At 36.0% G+C, this 22,049-nt stretch overlaps 1 protein-coding gene across 3 annotated transcripts in view; it reads left to right on the top strand.

Annotated features, from left to right (window-relative positions):
• The window catches only part of sxc (O-linked N-acetylglucosamine (GlcNAc) transferase sxc), a 1,061,542-nt gene that overhangs the window by 289,117 nt on the left and 750,376 nt on the right, over positions 1-22,049 (top strand). For all 3 annotated transcript variants that reach the window (XM_067773008.1, XM_067773007.1, XM_067773009.1), the window contains exon 5: positions 16,401-16,597. In XM_067773008.1, the coding sequence (XP_067629109.1) occupies positions 16,401-16,597 (197 nt within the window). The remainder of the gene's footprint in view (positions 1-16,400; positions 16,598-22,049) is intronic.

The following is a 22,049-nucleotide window of genomic DNA, read 5'->3' as shown; positions in this document are numbered from 1 at the left end:
TTTCTTCTCACTGTCACAGCTGTTTGCATTGTGTGCTGTTAAGCGTAATTTAATAGTGATCTTAAACTGCTCATACATATTGTCTCCGTCTGTTTAACCAATTTTTACTTTTTTTAACCAAATTAACTAAATCACCTTTAAGTGACATTCTTTACCTTATAATATCTTGGAATTTTGTTGACTGCCAAGTGAAAGGTGATACCGAGCGTTTCGTGTCGTGCTGGCTTTGTGATGAGCTTGCTCATATGAAGTGCGCTAGTTTGACGGCAAGGGTATGTGACGCGATCAACGATAACAAGGGTGTGTGTTGGTCGTGCTCCAAATGCAGATCCACGGAAGTGGATCAAAGGCACCTCCAACAAAACCAGCAGCTAAAAAAATATTAAACCTGCAAACCGTTCTCAGACGGCCGAGCCTGGAACAAGGAAGTTGGTTGTAATCCCTCCTGAAAATCCATATTCGTGTCAAGATTCGAGAGGGAGACTACTAAGGAGGATCTGAAGTCGTATATCTCCTCAAAAAGGAAAACCGACCACGTAAAAATTCGGAAATTTAATTTTAGTTATGAAAGAAATGTATCTTCCTTTGGATTAGATATACCCTTTGAACATTTTTGATACTATCTTGTGTCACGATTTTTGGCCCCTGGGGCACTTGTGCGGGATTTTGAATATAGGCGGAATAAGAGGATTCCAAATATAGCAAAGATCCCTCTTAATAACACTGAGTCAAAAAAACTGATCGTAAAACCTGCTTTGGATATATTTTACCATAACGTTAGAGGCTTAAACACCAATTTAATTAAACTGTTTTTAAAATAATTTAACTTGAGCTACGATATAATTGCTTTTACTGAGGCTTGGCTGAAACCCCATGACTTGTAAGTCAGAGATCCTCGGTAATGTTTACCAAATATATAGAAATGATTGCCTGAACAGAGTCGGAGGTGGAGTTCTGCTTGGTGTACACTCTTCAATACCATCTGAAGAGATTAGCGTACCCGCCATCGATACAATTAAGTTCCTGTGCATACGCACTCAGCTAGAAAATCGCCACATTTATTTAGCCAACTGTTATATATGATTTTAATATCGTACAGTTTCGTCAAAGTCTTCCAACAGTGAATTTCTAGACGAAATGGCCGAACTTTGCGGGGGAACCAAATTCAGACATAGCGGCATATAGGCAACTCCTTTTCGTTCTGTCGAAGGCCGCTTTAAAGTCGACGCAGAGGTGATGTGTGTCGGTTCACGGTGGGCCTCAATCTTTCGCACAATACACTTGAAAAAGGACCTTATATGCGATATTAAGAAGGCTGATTCCACGATAGTTGGTGCATTTTGCAGTATCCCCCTTCTTGTGGACTGGGCAAAAAACACTTAGATTCCAACCGTCGTGCATGCTTTCGTCCGCCCATATTTTGCTAAGAAGCTGCTGTATGCGCCTTACCAACTCCTCGCCGCCGAACTTGAATAGCTCCGCAGGCAATCCATCAGCGCCCACGGCCTTGTTGTTTTTCAATCTGGTTATTGCTATTCTAACTTCGTCATAATCAGGCGGGGACATATATTCTATCATCATCGATTGCGGGATCGGGTTCTTCATCTCTGCGCGGTGAACTGCTGCCTCCATTTAGGAGAGCAGAGAAGTATTCCCTCCATAATCTAATATATAGATAACGATATGCGACAAAAGCAACTTTTTTTCTGGGTATTGGAAAAAACCCACTTTTTTGTAGAGATTGAGGCTTAAGTAAACAAAGTACTATCTCCGTTTTTCGAATTTAGCCTCCAAAAAATAGATATCGGCTTACGAAGTTCAAAGTTCGAAATTCTACATTTCGAAATTTTATTTTTTTGTTAACGCGTTCAGCAAATTAAAAAAGTAAAAATGTGGGCGTGGTCCGCTCTTTTCCCTTATTTGAAGGGCTGAATTCTTTTTTTTAGAAAGTTAGTATAACAGCTGTTATACGAGGTGAAAAGTCAGACTCTGACTTCTGAATACAAACTCTGACTTCTGACTAAAAATCGATTTCGAAAAAAATGATGAAAATCCTATTACCTGAAGAGTCGGTTGTATGGGATTTTTATTATAAATATGTCCGATCTTGACGATTTTTTCAGACAACCATCTATGCCCAATACGTAAGCTTGTGGTAAAATTTGATGATGCTAGCTATTAAAATGAGGCAGAAATGGCGAAAACCCTCTTAAGGGATATGACAGCACATACAATATGATACGTGTACTAGGTAGGCAAGCAAAGAAACGGATTAAAAATATGTCATATTAATGCACAAAGCCTATCACCTAAAATATACGAGTTTCGGCATATTTTTGAGTCATCAGAAATAGATGTTGTGTGCGTTTCCGAGACCTGGTTCTCTCAGTGGCACAGTGATGCAGTGTTCTGCGTTGACGAATATAAACTTTTTCGTGCAGATAGAATCGGGCATGGTGGTGGGGTTGCTGTATTTGTTAAACATGGATTATGTTGTAAAACTGTTTGTACATCTGAACCCTTTACTTCTATAGAGTACATTTTTGTTGAAATAAATTCCCATCATGACAAAATACTAATAGGTTGTGTGTACAGGCCAAACAAATACGTTGCTTTTGATAGCTTTTTAGAAGAAATCCACGACTGTACCTTAAATTATAATAATATTGTAGTTGTTGGAGATTTCAATAGTGACCTGCTTCGTGAAAACAAATTTTCTTTAGCTATGCAAACCCTTGCACTTTTCCCAGTAAATACCATAACGCCAACACATTTCACTCAAACTAGCAGTACTCTTTTAGATATATTTTTTGTTAATGAACTATCGAATATTCAACTCTACGACCAGCTTTTAGTCCCAAACTTCTCCAATCATGACCTAATTTTTATATCATTTGACTTCGACCGCACATGTGAAGCAGTTGCCTATTCCTACCCGGATTTCATGCATATTAATCATGTGCAGCTCGAAGAAGCTGTTGATAGTATTCCTTGGGAAACTGTTTATATTTTAAATACACGAGCAGATCCGTTTTCTTCAAAATAATATCGCTTCACTTTTTGACCAACATGTGCCTATTGTAGTGAAACACTCAAAAAATCGTAAACGGCCTTGGTTCAACAACTACATAAAGAGGCTTATCCAAAAGCGCAACATAGCTTATCGGAAATGGAAACGATTTAAATGTACTGTAACATACAATGTTTTCAAGGGGCGCAGAAAAGAAGTTACCAAGGCTATAAAGCTGCAAAAGCTGAAATACTATGAGTATCAGTTTAGTACAGCAATGGGGTCGAAGAAGACTTGGAAATACATTCGGGATATTGGCATCGGTAGCAAATGTAACGATATCTTTGAAAATGTAGACGTAAATAAATTAAATGAGCAATTTGTTCAATCATCTAGCTGTGACAGTAACTTATGCCATGAAAGGTATGGCGATTATTTGTGTGGTGCGATACCCGAATTCTCTTTTTTCGAACGTTGATGACTGTGCAGTCGTTGAGTCTGTCCTTGGTGTAAAGTCCAATGCTACTGGTCTAGACGGAATTCATCCAAAATTTTTTAAATGTCTACTCCCTAAAATTTTACCGTTTGTTACCTATGTTTTTAACACTATATTGACCACGTCCGTGTTCCCTGATTGTTGGAAAGTTGCGAAGATCATTCCGATGAAGAAACCCAACGGAGAGTACAGACCCATCGCTAAATTGCCATTCCTGTCCAAAGTCCTTGAACGTATAATGCATAACCAGATAAACTCATTTCTGACCCGAAACTCACTTTTAAATCGTAACCAGTCTGGCTTTAGAAGCCGTAGAGGCTGCACCACTGCTTTAATTAAAGTCTCTGATGACATCAGGCTAAACATTAACAACAACCTTGTTACTTTTCTAACGCTCCTGGACCACTCCAAAGCATTCGACACTGTAAACCACAATCTTCATACTCTAAAGTTAAAAAACTTGTTCAATTTTTCACCTCCTACTTTAAATTTAATAAACTCCTACCTCAGTGAGCGATCGCAAGCTGTGTGCAATGGGAGCTACATATCAAATTATCTACCGCTCTCCAAGGGTGTTCCTCAAGGCTCGATTCTTGGCCCGTTATTGTTTGTGTTGTATGTTAATGACCTTCAAAGTGTGTTGAGGTATTGTGATATTCATGTTTACGCAGACGATGTGCAATTATATGTCAGTTGTCCTCTTTTATCTGTTAATAGTTGTATTAGTTATCTTAACACTGACTTAGAACATGTAAACAAGTGGACAAGTGATAATGGCCTACTTTTAAACCCAAATAAATCACAGTGCATAGTAATCTATAAGAAAATTATAACCACATTTATAGAGCAATAGGCAAGGTTTATGTCATGCTTCGCTCACTTTGGACTACCCAACACTTTACCCCAGTGAAAATTCGACTGCTGTTAGCTAAAACATATCTGTTACCCACCTTATTGTATGGATGTGAACTTTATGCCAATTGCGATAGCTTGTGTCGTAGTAAACTAAATGTCCTCTATAATAATATAGCCAGATATGTGTATAGTGTTGGGCGTTACGAGCACATCTCCATTTTCGCCAAGCGGATTTTTTCTATTAAATTCGATAACCTGTTACAATTAAAGTGCCTAACACTGCTTCATAAGATCACCGCATCTCGAGAACCTGAATATCTCATGGACCGCCTTAAATTTAACAGATCACCTCGATCGTTCAACTTAACTACTATGAAGTACAACTGCCTAATTACTGAACGTCAATTTTTTGTCTGCGCTGTTCGCCTTTGGAACGCTCTGCCCCAAAAACTTAAAGCCATACAAAATGCGCTGCGCTTCAATAATGAGCTCATAAACTATTTTCATCAATAAAAAGGCAATGTGCACTTTCTCTTACATTCTTCTTTTTTGCATTTTATTACATCCTCAGACTTGTTATTCTCTGTTAAACAAACCTGTTAAGCATCTTCACTTGTCAAGTTTATTTTTTAATGTTATTTTTAAGTTAGTTTTAAGCTTGTAAATTAACCTAAGGTTGTGTGTTTGATTAATGATAAATAAATAAATAAATAAATAATTGAACAATCGATTGTATGGGAGGTATATGCTATAGTGGTCCGATCCAGTCGATTCCGACATATGTCAAATCCCCCATCAAAATATGCCTGCTTACCAAATTTCATCAAGATATCTCAAAAATTGAGGGACTAGTTTGCGTTCAAACAAACGGACAGACGGACGGACATGGCTAAATCAACTTAGCTCGTCCCCTGATCATTTTGGTATACTTATTGGTGGGTCTAACGGAAACAAATACATAAAAAATGATTTGCAGCCTTGAAAATGAAAAAATCGATTTCGACCAAAACAAGTCCCAAAAACAAAAAAAATATTACTTTTTTTAAAAAACTGTTAATGCCAACGTTTTTATCGCATAATTTTAAGTGGGATGGGGACAATGAGACAAATTCATTTTCATCGGCAATACTTTTGCACGTTTCTGAAGAAACCCTTAAAAAAATGGCAAAAAATAAACTTTTTCACCAAAACACTCCTCAAAATCAAAAAAATATTTTTTTTTCTCAAAAAACTGTTATCGCCAAAGTTTTTAGCAGACAATTTTGAGTCGGACAGGGTATTCATGAAAATTTTAAAATCAAAGGAAAATTGTTTAAGTAGGTCATGAAAAAAACCTTAAAAATCAAAGAAAAAAAGTCAAAAAACTCAAATTTTGCAGGCTCGAAAATAATTTTTTTGGGTATGCTTAGTGGAACTTTTTTTCCTGAGCCCAAAACCTATCGAAAAATCGGTGGCGCGATATGGGTTAACTTTCGTCCATGCAAATCAACCCAGCTTACTAAGTATAGTTAATAAGAATCAGGTAAAATAACAGTTGCAATAAATATTGAAAGTGCTATAACTTCTTTGTTTATTATTTTAGTAATATGGTTTCAAAGCAATATTTTCTTGAATTTTTAAGTACTTTCGTTTGGTAAGGAAAAAAGCATACATTAGGGTGGATAAAATTTTGTTAACTGACCTAATCATGTGAAAACGACTTCACAGCTTAAAAGGACATTAAATAGAGTACATTTTTGTTGAAATAAATTCCCATCATGACAAAATACTAATAGGTTGTGTGTACAGGCCAAACAAATACGTTGCTTTTGATAGCTTTTTAGAAGAAATCCACGACTGTACCTTAAATTATAACAATATTGTAGTTGTTGGAGATTTCAATAGTGACCTGCTTCGTGAAAACAAATTTTCTTTAGCTATGCAAACCCTTGCACTTTTCCCAGTAAATACCATAACGCCAACACATTTCACTCAAACTAGCAGTACTCTTTTAGATATATTTTTTGTAAATGAACTATCGAATATTCAACTCTACGACCAGCTTTCAGTCCCAAACTTCTCCAATCATGACCTAATTTTTATATCATTTGACTTCGACCGCACATGTGAAGCAGTTGCCTATTCCTACCCGGATTTCATGCATATTAATCATGTGCAACTCGAAGAAGCTGTTGATAGTATTCCTTGGGAAACTGTTTATATTTTAAATACACGAGCAGATCCGTTTTCTTCAAAATAATATCGCTTCACTTTTTGACCAACATGTGCCTATTGTAGTGAAACACTCAAAAAATCGTAAACGGCCTTGGTTCAACAACTACATAAAGAGGCTTATCCAAAAGCGCAACATAGCTTATCGGAAATGGAAACGATTTAAATGTACTGTAACATACAATGTTTTCAAGGGGCGCAGAAAAGAAGTTACCAAGGCTATAAAGCTGCAAAAGCTGAAATACTATGAGTATCAGTTTAGTACAGCAATGGGGTCGAAGAAGACTTGGAATTACATTCGGGATATTGGCATCGGTAGCAAATGTAACGATATCTTTGAAAATGTAGACGTAAATAAATTAAATGAGCAATTTGTTCAATCATCTAGCTGTGACAGTAACTTATGCCATGAAAGGTATGGCGATTATTTGTGTGGTGCGATACCCGAATTCTCTTTTTTCGAACGTTGATGACTGTGCAGTCGTTGAGTTTGTCCTTGGTGTAAAGTCCAATGCTACTGGTCTAGACGGAATTCATCCAAAATTTTTTAAATGTCTACTCCCTAAAATTTTACCGTTTGTTACCTATGTTTTTAACACTATATTGACCACGTCCGTGTTCCCTGATTGTTGGAAAGTTGCGAAGATCATTCCGATGAAGAAACCCAACGGAGAGTACAGACCCATCGATAAATTGCCATTCCTGTCCAAAGTCCTTGAACGTATAATGCATAACCAGATAAACTCATTTCTGACCCGAAACTCACTTTTAAATCGTAACCAGTCTGGCTTTAGAAGCCGTAGAGGCTGCACCACTGCTTTAATTAAAGTCTCTGATGACATCAGGCTAAACATTAACAACAACCTTGTTACTTTTCTAACGCTCCTGGACCACTCCAAAGCATTCGACAATGTAAACCACAATCTTCATACTCTAAAGTTAAAAAACTTGTTCAATTTTTCACCTCCTACTTTAAATTTAATAGACTCCTACCTCAGTGAGCGATCGCAAGCTGTGTGCAATGGGAGCTACATATCAAATTATCTACCGCTCTCCAAGGGTGTTCCTCAAGGCTCGATTCTTGGCCCGTTATTGTTTGTGTTGTATGTTAATGACCTTCAAAGTGTGTTGAGGTATTGTGATATTCATGTTTACGCAGACGATGTGCAATTATATGTCAGTTGTCCTCTTTTATCTGTTAATAGTTGTATTAGTTATCTTAACACTGACTTAGAACATGTAAACAAGTGGACAAGTGATAATGGCCTACTTTTAAACCCAAATAAATCACAGTGCATAGTAATCTATAAGAAAATCATAACCACATTTATAGAGCAATAGGCAAGGTTTATGTCATGCTTCGCTCACTTTGGACTACCCAACACTTTACCCCAGTGAAAATTCGACTGCTGTTAGCTAAAACATATCTGTTACCCACCTTATTGTATGGATGTGAACTTTATGCCAATTGCGATAGCTTGTGTCGTAGTAAACTAAATGTCCTCTATAATAATATAGCCAGATATGTGTATAGTGTTGGGCGTTACGAGCACATCTCCATTTTCGCCAAGCGGATTTTTTCTATTAAATTCGATAACCTGTTACAATTAAAGTGCCTAACACTGCTTCATAAGATCACCGCATCTCGAGAACCTGAATATCTCATGGACCGCCTTAAATTTAACAGATCACCTCGATCGTTCAACTTAACTACTATGAAGTACAACTGCCTAATTACTGAACGTCAATTTTTTGTCTGCGCTGTTCGCCTTTGGAACGCTCTGCCCCAAAAACTTAAAGCCATACAAAATGCGCTGCGCTTCAATAATGAGCTCATAAACTATTTTCATCAATAAAAAGGCAATGTGCACTTTCTCTTACATTCTTCTTTTTTGCATTTTATTACATCCTCAGACTTGTTATTCTCTGTTAAACAAACCTGTTAAGCATCTTCACTTGTCAAGTTTATTTTTTAATGTTATTTTTAAGTTAGTTTTAAGCTTGTAAATTAACCTAAGGTTGTGTGTTTGATTAATGATAAATAAATAAATAAATAAATAATTGAACAATCGATTGTATGGGAGGTATATGCTATAGTGGTCCGATCCAGTCGATTCCGACATATGTCAAATCCCCCATCAAAATATGCCTGCTTACCAAATTTCATCAAGATATCTCAAAAATTGAGGGACTAGTTTGCGTTCAAACAAACGGACAGACGGACGGACATGGCTAAATCAACTTAGCTCGTCCCCTGATCATTTTGGTATACTTATTGGTGGGTCTAACGGAAACAAATACATAAAAAATGATTTGCAGCCTTGAAAATGAAAAAATCGATTTCGACCAAAACAAGTCCCAAAAACAAAAAAAATATTACTTTTTTTAAAAAACTGTTAATGCCAACGTTTTTATCGCATAATTTTAAGTGGGATGGGGACAATGAGACAAATTCATTTTCATCGGCAATACTTTTGCACGTTTCTGAAGAAACCCTTAAAAAAATGGCAAAAAATAAACTTTTTCACCAAAACACTCCTCAAAATCAAAAAAATATTTTTTTTTCTCAAAAAACTGTTATCGCCAAAGTTTTTAGCAGACAATTTTGAGTCGGACAGGGTATTCATGAAAATTTTAAAATCAAAGGAAAATTGTTTAAGTAGGTCATGAAAAAAACCTTAAAAATCAAAGAAAAAAAGTCAAAAAACTCAAATTTTGCAGGCTCGAAAATAATTTTTTTGGGTATGCTTAGTGGAACTTTTTTTCCTGAGCCCAAAACCTATCGAAAAATCGGTGGCGCGATATGGGTTAACTTTCGTCCATGCAAATCAACCCAGCTTACTAAGTATAGTTAATAAGAATCAGGTAAAATAACAGTTGCAATAAATATTGAAAGTGCTATAACTTCTTTGTTTATTATTTTAGTAATATGGTTTCAAAGCAATATTTTCTTGAATTTTTAAGTACTTTCGTTTGGTAAGGAAAAAAGCATACATTAGGGTGGATAAAATTTTGTTAACTGACCTAATCATGTGAAAACGACTTCACAGCTTAAAAGGACATTAAATAGAGTACATTTTTGTTGAAATAAATTCCCATCATGACAAAATACTAATAGGTTGTGTGTACAGGCCAAACAAATACGTTGCTTTTGATAGCTTTTTAGAAGAAATCCACGACTGTACCTTAAATTATAACAATATTGTAGTTGTTGGAGATTTCAATAGTGACCTGCTTCGTGAAAACAAATTTTCTTTAGCTATGCAAACCCTTGCACTTTTCCCAGTAAATACCATAACGCCAACACATTTCACTCAAACTAGCAGTACTCTTTTAGATATATTTTTTGTAAATGAACTATCGAATATTCAACTCTACGACCAGCTTTCAGTCCCAAACTTCTCCAATCATGACCTAATTTTTATATCATTTGACTTCGACCGCACATGTGAAGCAGTTGCCTATTCCTACCCGGATTTCATGCATATTAATCATGTGCAACTCGAAGAAGCTGTTGATAGTATTCCTTGGGAAACTGTTTATATTTTAAATACACGAGCAGATCCGTTTTCTTCAAAATAATATCGCTTCACTTTTTGACCAACATGTGCCTATTGTAGTGAAACACTCAAAAAATCGTAAACGGCCTTGGTTCAACAACTACATAAAGAGGCTTATCCAAAAGCGCAACATAGCTTATCGGAAATGGAAACGATTTAAATGTACTGTAACATACAATGTTTTCAAGGGGCGCAGAAAAGAAGTTACCAAGGCTATAAAGCTGCAAAAGCTGAAATACTATGAGTATCAGTTTAGTACAGCAATGGGGTCGAAGAAGACTTGGAATTACATTCGGGATATTGGCATCGGTAGCAAATGTAACGATATCTTTGAAAATGTAGACGTAAATAAATTAAATGAGCAATTTGTTCAATCATCTAGCTGTGACAGTAACTTATGCCATGAAAGGTATGGCGATTATTTGTGTGGTGCGATACCCGAATTCTCTTTTTTCGAACGTTGATGACTGTGCAGTCGTTGAGTTTGTCCTTGGTGTAAAGTCCAATGCTACTGGTCTAGACGGAATTCATCCAAAATTTTTTAAATGTTTACTCCCTAAAATTTTACCGTTTGTTACCTATGTTTTTAACACTATATTGACCACGTCCGTGTTCCCTGATTGTTGGAAAGTTGCGAAGATCATTCCGATGAAGAAACCCAACGGAGAGTACAGACCCATCGATAAATTGCCATTCCTGTCCAAAGTCCTTGAACGTATAATGCATAACCAGATAAACTCATTTCTGACCCGAAACTCACTTTTAAATCGTAACCAGTCTGGCTTTAGAAGCCGTAGAGGCTGCACCACTGCTTTAATTAAAGTCTCTGATGACATCAGGCTAAACATTAACAACAACCTTGTTACTTTTCTAACGCTCCTGGACCACTCCAAAGCATTCGACAATGTAAACCACAATCTTCATACTCTAAAGTTAAAAAACTTGTTCAATTTTTCACCTCCTACTTTAAATTTAATAGACTCCTACCTCAGTGAGCGATCGCAAGCTGTGTGCAATGGGAGCTACATATCAAATTATCTACCGCTCTCCAAGGGTGTTCCTCAAGGCTCGATTCTTGGCCCGTTATTGTTTGTGTTGTATGTTAATGACCTTCAAAGTGTGTTGAGGTATTGTGATATTCATGTTTACGCAGACGATGTGCAATTATATGTCAGTTGTCCTCTTTTATCTGTTAATAGTTGTATTAGTTATCTTAACACTGACTTAGAACATGTAAACAAGTGGACAAGTGATAATGGCCTACTTTTAAACCCAAATAAATCACAGTGCATAGTAATCTATAAGAAAATCATAACCACATTTATAGAGCAATAGGCAAGGTTTATGTCATGCTTCGCTCACTTTGGACTACCCAACACTTTACCCCAGTGAAAATTCGACTGCTGTTAGCTAAAACATATCTGTTACCCACCTTATTGTATGGATGTGAACTTTATGCCAATTGCGATAGCTTGTGTCGTAGTAAACTAAATGTCCTCTATAATAATATAGCCAGATATGTGTATAGTGTTGGGCGTTACGAGCACATCTCCATTTTCGCCAAGCGGATTTTTTCTATTAAATTCGATAACCTGTTACAATTAAAGTGCCTAACACTGCTTCATAAGATCATCGCATCTCGAGAACCTGAATATCTCATGGACCGCCTTAAATTTAACAGATCACCTCGATCGTTCAACTTAACTACTATGAAGTACAACTGCCTAATTACTGAACGTCAATTTTTTGTCTGCGCTGTTCGCCTTTGGAACGCTCTGCCCCAAAAACTTAAAGCCATACAAAATGCGCTGCGCTTCAATAATGAGCTCATAAACTATTTTCATCAATAAAAAGGCAATGTGAACTTTCTCTTACATTCTTCTTTTTTGCATTTTATTACATCCTCAGACTTGTTATTCTCTGTTAAACAAACCTGTTAAACATCTTCACTTGTCAAGTTTATTTTTTAATGTTATTTTTAAGTTAGTTTTAAGCTTGTAAATTAACCTAAGGTTGTGTGTTTGATTAATGATAAATAAATAAATAAATAAATAATTGAACAATCGATTGTATGGGAGGTATATGCTATAGTGGTCCGATCCAGTCGATTCCGACATATGTCAAATCCCCCATCAAAATATGCCTGCTTACCAAATTTCATCAAGATATCTCAAAAATTGAGGGACTAGCTTGCGTTCAAACAAACGGACAGACGGACGGACATGGCTAAATCAACTTAGCTCGTCCCCTGATCATTTTGGTATACTTATTGGTGGGTCTAACGGAAACAAATACATAAAAAATGATTTGCAGCCTTGAAAATGAAAAAATCGATTTCGACCAAAACAAGTCCCAAAAACAAAAAAAATATTACTTTTTTTAAAAAACTGTTAATGCCAACGTTTTTATCGCATAATTTTAAGTGGGATGGGTACAATGAGACAAATTCGTTTTCATCGGCAATACTTTTGCACGTTTCTGAAGAAACCCTTAAAAAAATGGCAAAAAATAAACTTTTTCACCAAAACACTCCTCAAAATCAAAAAAATATTTTTTTTCTCAAAAAACTGTTATCGCCAAAGTTTTTAGCAGACAATTTTGAGTCGGACAGGGTATTCATGAAAATTTTAAAATCAAAGGAAAATTGTTTAAGTAGGTCATGAAAAAAACCTTAAAAATCAAAGAAAAAAAGTCAAAAAACTCAAATTTTGCAGGCTCGAAAATAATTTTTTTGGGTATGCTTAGTGGAACTTTTTTTCCTGAGCCCAAAACCTATCGAAAAATCGGTGGCGCGATATGGGTTAACTTTCGTCCATGCAAATCAACCCAGCTTACTAAGTATAGTTAATAAGAATCAGGTAAAATAACAGTTGCAATAAATATTGAAAGTGCTATAACTTCTTTGTTTATTATTTTAGTAATATGGTTTCAAAGCAATATTTTCTTGAATTTTTAAGTACTTTCGTTTGGTAAGGAAAAAAGCATACATTAGGGTGGATAAAATTTTGTTAACTGACCTAATCATGTGAAAACGACTTCACAGCTTAAAAGGACATTAAACGGAAATGTGAAGCTTCTCAAGGCAAAAATAATGACATATAGATTTTAAAAATCGGACGTCAAATAACCAAGTTACAACGAAAAAACCTTTTCGGCTGTATTTCTCAACATAATCTTTAAATTTAGGGGCGGACATTCATCAAAATATGGAACTCATTACCTAATTTTATTAAAAATGAGCCCAATGCATCGCGCTTTAAATTGGCTTTGTCTGAATTTTTTGATATACGAAAAACTCTATTCTAGCTATTTTCTCGAATCTACATTGTCTATTTCTGTTATTTCTTTTATATTAATATAAATAATGTTATACTCACATTATTATATTGTACACATATCCAAATATCGATGCACTTTAAGAGACAATAGTCTCACTTGTACAAATGTGTTAAATAAATTGAATTGAATAAATTTAATTGCACCATGGGAATTAGCAACTTTTTTTTGTATGGGGACCAACCCAGTCTAATGTACATGTACACATTAAAGCTAGCCACACTTATGTACAAGGCAACGAAGAGATACCTACACACACAGATGTAGTCATCAGCCGAAGTAGTTACTCACACATACACACGCATATAGCTATGGGAGAGGCGTGGGCTACAGATATACATGTATATAGTTGGTAACTAACCGAGCATGAGCTACAACTGTTTGTGAAATTACTAGTGGGTGAACGAGGAAACCGAGAGTATAAAAGCAGCCCAAGCTGAGTAATAACGTATCAGTTTTTATTTAAACACGTCATTTGTTGTGAAGTATAATTATGAAGTACTCCCGAAGTAATCTAAATAACGACTAGTTTGCAATACTGAACATTGGGGTGATTTATTCAACAGTTCAGCGATTCGAACGTTAGCAGAAGGTTTCAAATAAGCGGAATTTCCCTAAATTCGTTACAGTATAAATACCAGAAGATTTAGCTAATGCATTGAGTTCCTTTTTTGTTAATAGTGTTGTTGACATAAATCGAGAAATCGCAAAACACGGTTAGCACGTGTTTGAAATTTCAAGAAGTTATGGTTGATGGTGCCATATTGGTAGCTAATAGGTTAAAAAATAAAATCGGAGGGGCAAACTTACTATGAGAAGAAGTAATTAAAAATTCGGTGTGATACATGGGAATTTCTATGCGGATATCATAAATAAATCATTATTAGAGGGAATAGTGCCCGACGCATGGAAAATATCAACAATAGTACCAATAAAATATTTACAAATTCAATAATGGCAGAAGATCTTAGGCCGATCAACGCGTAGCCGAATATCGAAAAAATTCTAGAAACAGTAGTAAAAATCAGCTTGTGAGTTACTTGGAAATAAATAAAATACTAATTAAAGAACAAATCGGTTTCAGAGAAGGACACTCTTGTGAAACGGCTTTAAATTACGTAAGATCGAGTTGGAAAGAAAAACTAAATCAAAATAAAATTGCACTAGTGGTTTTTATCGACTTAAAGAGAGAATTTGGAGCTATAGACTGAAATATAATGATTACAAAATTGGATAAAATTGGAATTCGAACAACGAGCTGCAGTGGGGTCAGAGCCTTTTAGCTAACCGAAGACAAAAAACAGCCATTCAGTGGGTTGTCTCGGATGAGGTAATGACAGAAAGTAGATTGCCACAAGGATCGGTTTTGGCCCGCTCCTATTTAACGTATATATAAATGATATATCTTCGGCGTTAAAACATAGTAAAATAAGGCTGTTTGCGGATGACCCATTACTCGAAGTAAGTGAAACGGATATCATGCAAAATGCAGGAAGACTTGAAATCAGTATACAGGTGGCTTTGTAACAATAAGCTAAAACTTAATGTTAATAAAACCAATTTTATGGTCATATCCAGAGCAATGAAGAAATAATCTTATAACATCGAGCTAAAAATAATGAACTCAAACATTAACGAAGTTAAAACTTTCAAGTACTTAGGGGTGCAGATTGATAACAAATTAAAAGCTAATGATCATTTTGATTATATAGTTGCCAAAATAGGCAAGAAAATTGGTTTTTGCAAAGTCAGGCAAATTTATCAATAGTAAATACAAGCTGAGAGTGTATAAATCTATCATAGAGCGGTATTTCATATATTGACCTGCAATATTCTTTATTGCTGATGCAACACAAGTAGATAAGCTACAAGTTAAATAAAGCTATGAGATTTATACTAAACATGAGGTATGATACTCCCATTAATAACATGACAGAAGCACTAAACTGGTTGAGTGTAAAACACCTTATATTCTACCACAGCATATAATTTGTATTTAATATCAAGCACGGTAGATTACCAACATACCTAACCGAAAAGTTTATATATGTAAAAGATGCGCATTCATCAATCAGGGAAATAATAATTTTAGATTACCTCTTTTCAAAACAGAAGTGGACAAGCAAAATATATTTTACAAAGGCCAAAAATATGTCAATGAACTTTCTAATCACATACAAAGTAGTAATAACTTGAACACTTTTAAAAAAAGTTTACTGGGACACTGTAAAACCCTTCCAATAAGAAAAACGTTTTTTTTCTCTTTTTATTTTTGCATGAGATATCTTATACTGGAGCGCGAAAAGGGAATTGAAATAGCAGAAGCAGCAAAATATAATACATCCGGTCCCAAGGAAAAGGAAATCGGTCGCCACCTGCAATTCCAGACCTTTCCAACCACTAATTTCGCTGGAATTCGCTTCTTTCAGCCGATATTTTCTGCTACTCACTGCGGAATCACTTGCGAATTATACGATGTGTAACGAAAATGAGGCCAAACAAGTGTTGGAACAGGGGAGATTGGAAACAAGTCCTTTTCAACCTCCCATTATATGTTGAGATGTGCTGATCGGAAGCTTCGTGCATTTTGACAGCATCATTACTAAATGAAGTTGCGGGGCTATTTCCAATATCTAAATACATGTGTGCCAATATAATTCAAAATTATATGTTCCTAATTTTGTTACCTTATGCTGGGGGCACTGGAGGGTTGGAAACGCGTCCTTTCCAACCTCCCTTAAAAGAGTGACTCCCAGACTCGTCCGTTTGTCACGCTGATTGGAATCATTTGGCATTCCGGCAGAATATTAAGTATAACTAAGTAATGAATTGTATTTAGTAGTTTAAGTTTTAGGCCTAAACAGCTGTAACAATAAGTAAATAAAATAAATACACGTAGTCACTAATCAATGCGCATTATTTTATTTTCCAGGCTTGTTATTTAAAAGCTATTGAAACTTGTCCCGGATTTGCGGTGGCTTGGAGTAATTTGGGATGCGTGTTCAACGCTCAAGGCGAAATTTGGTTGGCAATTCATCACTTTGAAAAGGCTGTTACTTTGGATCCTAATTTTCTAGATGCTTATATAAATTTGGGAAATGTTCTAAAGGAAGCAAGAATATTTGATAGGTAAGTCAATGACACCAATAAAGTAAAGACAATAATAAAATCGAAGTAGTTGCTTTGATAATAATATTTGTGATAATTATAATATGATTTTGTGTGTTTTTGACCGTCGGTATAAACTATTTTTGAATTTTTTGAGCTCACAGGCCGATTTTAAATAAAAACAATATATGTTATGTTTTTTATTTATTTATTCGATATTTGGACTTCTGTCTGAAGTCATCATCAGGACTGCAAAATAACACGAAAACCATTGCACAACAAAAAACAAAAATTAATGACAAACGTTTACTCTATTTACACCTTCAGCTATATTTAGAAGATTAAAAAAGCCTTGCCTATGGTGGAAACTGAACATAAATAAACAGAAAATGTAAGCGAATGAATAAACTTAAACAACAACATACATGAGACGGCAAACAGTAAAGCTTATATATAAGTTAGTCATACCGGCATTGAACCGTTGTTACCCAGACGGCAATCAGCGGTAACCGCTTTGAAATTCATTTTCTTATCATTAGGGGTGTCCACTATGTGTAGCATTTCTAATATAAAGCGTTTGTTGTAGTTCTTTTTTTATTTTTTTCTAAGATTGGAACGTTCTCGAAGTCAGGGTAGTGTCCTGTATAGATGATAATGCCGTTTTGTTGTCCGACAAGCTATTTCTCAATTTTATATTTGATTTGTGTGCGGATATCCTTGCTTAAGCTTTGACTTTGTAGTACCCACTTATACCTTCTGTCATACGTGGGACCCGTCGAACTTACAAGGAATCTTTTACACTACATCGGATTTCTCAAGTATCGGTATCTTGTCCTTAAGGTTGCTGAAGATGTTTCGCAGCGTGTTATCGTATGTAAAGCCCATGCACATTTTGTTTATCATATAAAGTGGAGTGTTTGAATCTTTCCGATAATCCTGCGACATAAGTGGCCGTGTTGTAAATTTTAGAATGTGAATCCTCCTTCATATTTTTATCACTGGGTTGAGAGTAGTCATATATTAGTTTCCTTATTAATTTTATCGGAAAATCATTATCCTCTCAGATATTTTTAATAAGAGTACTATATAATTGTAGCGACTTTTTACTTTGATTTTATCAAACTGTGATTTTTGTCGATTCAAGGTCCAATGAGTAAACAGACAAACAGAATAAAGTGGTGCCGATGGATTCTACGACATTCCAAACGTCAAGTACACTTATTTTTTTTTTAGAAATCTTGGATGTACAGACACGATTTTCTAGAGATTTATTATAGTATAGATAGATAGATAGAAGATAGATAGATAGATTGTAGGTAAATTTATAGATTTTGGAGCAAATAAATTTTGACCGATAACTCAGTAATCGATTAATTTATCTAAATATCACAAAATTCAAATGAAACCTGTGATCTTCCTCTATTGTTTGAGGCTAATATTGGGAGCGTAAAATAATTTTTTTTTGGTACGCCACTGTATCTATTCATGAATTTGATTTTTAATTTATATGAAATTGAAAAAAAACTTTGCAAAGGCATTCTTTGATATTTGTTTGGAAACTAAGTGCATTTTCCTTCGTTTTTCAAAAAAAAAATTCTTAAAAGTAGCTTAATTATAGCTTAAACAACTATATCTTTTTTGTTTCACACAACATTTTAATGAAACAAGTTCTAGATTCCCTTCTGGATTACAGGCTATCCATCTGTGAAAGTCTCATAAAAATCCATTAGTTAGTTTCCGAGATTATCGATATCATACAGACAAACAGACAAACAGACGAACAGACAAACAGACAAACAGACAAACAGAAAAAAGTGGTGTCGATGGATTCTACGACATTCCGAACGCCAAGTACACTCATTTTTTTTTTAGAAATCTTGGATGTACAGACACGATTTTCTGCAGATTTATTATAGTACTAGCAGGGTACCCGAATTTATTCGGGATTCGTATTTATATTAAAGTGGCCCTTATTTTTTTTTAAATATCCATATCTTGGGTCTTTATCTTAACAAATTTTAAAACATTTCTGCTAACCTAAATCACGAAACCATGTGCAGGCTCCGTTTATATAAAACAATATTTATTTTCCCACATTAGCCCTGGTGTTGTTATTGTAGCGATAAGGTTGCTCCCCGAAGGCTTTGGGGAGTGTTATCGATGTGATGGTCCTTTGCCGGATTCCCTCCCTCCCTACCCCCAAGTTCCATGAGGAGCTTGGGGTCGACAGAGCCTCGTCTGTTAGTGAAACAGGATTCGCCGCGGATAGGTGAGGTTGACAAGTGGGTTTGTAGAAGCTATATATTGCGCTGGCAACCTGAAAGGTTGCGCTACACATCCCCTTGAATCTGGTATTTTAGTCGCCTCTTACGACAGGCAACCTACCGCGGGTATATTCTGATCCCCTAACCCGTTGGGGTCCCACATTAGCCCTCCTCCCCTTTTTTTGCTTGGTCCATCCCACTTACTTTCCTCTGTGCCTTTTTCTGGCCCATTCCTCTTTTCGGTTTTTCTTCACTCTTCCCCCACATTTCTATTACCATATCTTATTTTCAGTTCTTTTGTCTAAGCTTACCGCCAAAGCATGCAATAAAATCAGTAAATATTGCTTCAATCGGTTAAAAGTTATAAGCCGTAACTTACATACATATATGGATATACATACACATTCAAAATATAAAACAGAAAATACTTACAGATCCTGTTGATATACCAGAGAATAAAAGAAAGTTTTTTTATGTTTATTCCGCTTGCAAAATCGTTGAGTTTGACAATAAAAAACTACGTACACATTTTTAAAATTGTTAGTTTTTACAAATTAGGTTGGAAAATATACTTTTTTTTTGAGTGAATAATTTTAAAAGAATTCATTTTGATAGCTTTTTACGACTTTCTAATTTTTAATTGTTGCATACATTAAGGCGAATTATATAAAACTGTTATAGAATAACTTATGCGCATACATAGACATATATAGCATTATGATTGTTATAAAAGTGAATGCTTACATACTTAGCACACATAAAACAAAATTATTCCAAGCTCTTCAGTGTGAATGTATGTGTATGTGTGGAGAGTTAACTTGTAATACAAAACTAAACATTTTTAATGCTTATTTAAAAAAAAGAATTGTTTTATAATGCTTCCTTATAAACAACGTTTGGTGTGGAAGTGTTGGGAACATAGACGATTAATTTGTCTGCTTCACTAACACGTGAGAGCGCCACGTAAAGCTGGCCATGAGAAAAAGCAACTCACAGTCAGATCAACGCCCACAACACTCATCGTCTGGCCTTGTGCTTTGTTGATTGCCATAGCAAGGCTCACCGGAAATCGAACACGTTTAAATCTAAAGGGAAAGTTGTTTGGTATAAGGGGGATACGTGGTATAAAGACTCTCTCTCCTCTGCCACTGCCTGTCAAAATTTCTGCTTCAATTATATTTTGTTTTAGAGAAACAACTTTGAGCCACGTTCCATTGCACAATTTTGGTGGGCTTAGGTTACGCAACAGACTAATTGGTGCGCCGATTTTCAAAACAATTTTATGGAATGGAAGTCCAGATGCACCAAGGCTATTTAAAAACTCCACAGGGAAATTTGTTGAGTCATCTTGCTCCAAAACTCTGTTGATTGAAAAGTATTCGACCTCCTCTCCCTGAATATCGTTGAGTATATACGAATTGATTTTCAAAACCTGGTCATTTCGTGGGGTCAAGATAGCCCTCTCGCAAAGCCAAAAGTTATCATGACAGACTCCTAGATCAATTTAAACAGTAGAAATTAGTTCTTGCAAAGAATGTACGGTATGGCACAAATGATCGGGTAGTGTAATTTTGCCCTCTTCTTCATGGTATGTACCATTTCCAATCTTTAGCAAAGTTTCGGAGAAGTTCTGCACATTTATGTTGCCTCCGATTCGAGCGCGCATATTATCTGTTAAATGCATTCTTTTAATGTTACACCATAAATATGAGCTCTTCGAACACGCTCGTATTTCATCTGCTCTTGTACCGCGTGGTATGACCGGTAGTATCTGCCGAAAATCTCCACAAAAGAGAAAAGTAACACCACCCATAACTTGGTCATTTTTGCGTATATCCCTCAGCGTTCTGTCCACAGCTTCTACGGCTGTCCGGTTCAACATGGTGCATTCATCCCATATTACCAACACACAGTCACGAAGACCGCTGGCTTTTTCGCAATTTCTTGCTATGTTGCACATTGGATATTCATTGATATCTAAGTGTATGGGGATTTTGAACATGGAATGGGCAGTTTTACCACCAGGTAATAAAGTTGCAGCTATACCAGATTTTGCCTTGAGCTCGCACCTTTGCCAAAATAATTTTAGTTAGGAAAGTTTTTCCTGTCCCACCAGGGGCATCTAAAAACAAAATCTCACCTACTTCATTATCGACACTATACCAAACGCGTTCGAATACTCCTCTTTGCTCATCCGTTAAACGTTGAATGCCATTACGTAGAGTGTCCGCAAGTTCTGTAGGATTATACGAAATTTCGCGTATTCCCTGTTCACGCGTTCACCGTCTATAGATGGTACGGCATTCTCTTTCGACAACAGGTTCAGAACCTGGAGACAATATGTGGCGCTCTCGGTCATTGTTGAGTCGTATAAGTTGTTCTTCTTCATTTTCAAAGAAGCGATTTAAATTTGTCCTAACCAGCTGCGTACTTAAACGATTTTCTCTCTCAGGGGAGGTTTCTAATTCGCGAGACAGGGCGTGACTTTAACGATCAGCCATCTGCCTATTGGCCCTTTGGTCACTTGTTTCCTGTGGCCTTAAGTTTGCTGAGCGGATACGCTGATCATTTAGCCGGGACTCTCTCTCGGCAACAGGTTCAGAACTTCGAGACAATACATGGCGCTCTCGGTCAGTACTGAGTCGTCTATGTCGACCTTCACTGCTTTCAAAAAATCGATTTAAATTAGTCCTAACTTGCTGCAACCTAAGGCGAATTTCTCTTACGTGTGGTGCTTCCAATTCGCGCGACAAAGCATGGCGTTCCCTATCAAGATGTCGGCGCGCCTCACTTTCGGAAGTAGTTTCCATAGACCTGATAAATGCTATACGTTCTCTATTTGCCGAAAGCCTCGTTTCATAATTTTCACTCGCTTCTTGTGATCGCATTAGTCTTAACTTCTTAGCAGCTTTAGTGCGTTTAGATAAATTTGAAAGCTTTTTGGGCATAGTGTTTCTAAAAATAATGCAATGAAAATTAAATGGGCACATAACAAATAACCTTTCCGACATTTGGCATTACAGCATTTACGAAAATTTTATTTAGTGTATGTGTACGACAACCAATCGCACACGTACCAAAGCATCGCAGTACACACGAAAACTTTGCGCCACCTGTCAGCGAATAGATAAACCGAATTCCACCAAAGGTTTGAGTCCCTTATTAACGCGTGTAAAAGGTTTAAAATCTTAGCTAAAAGTATTTCATAT

Source organism: Eurosta solidaginis, chromosome 3 (assembly GCF_040869045.1).
Source record: "Eurosta solidaginis isolate ZX-2024a chromosome 3, ASM4086904v1, whole genome shotgun sequence".
Lineage (NCBI taxonomy): Eukaryota > Metazoa > Arthropoda > Insecta > Diptera > Tephritidae > Eurosta > Eurosta solidaginis.
The sequence above is the reverse complement of the archived record's forward strand: the minus strand, read 5'-3'. Positions and strand labels throughout refer to the sequence as shown.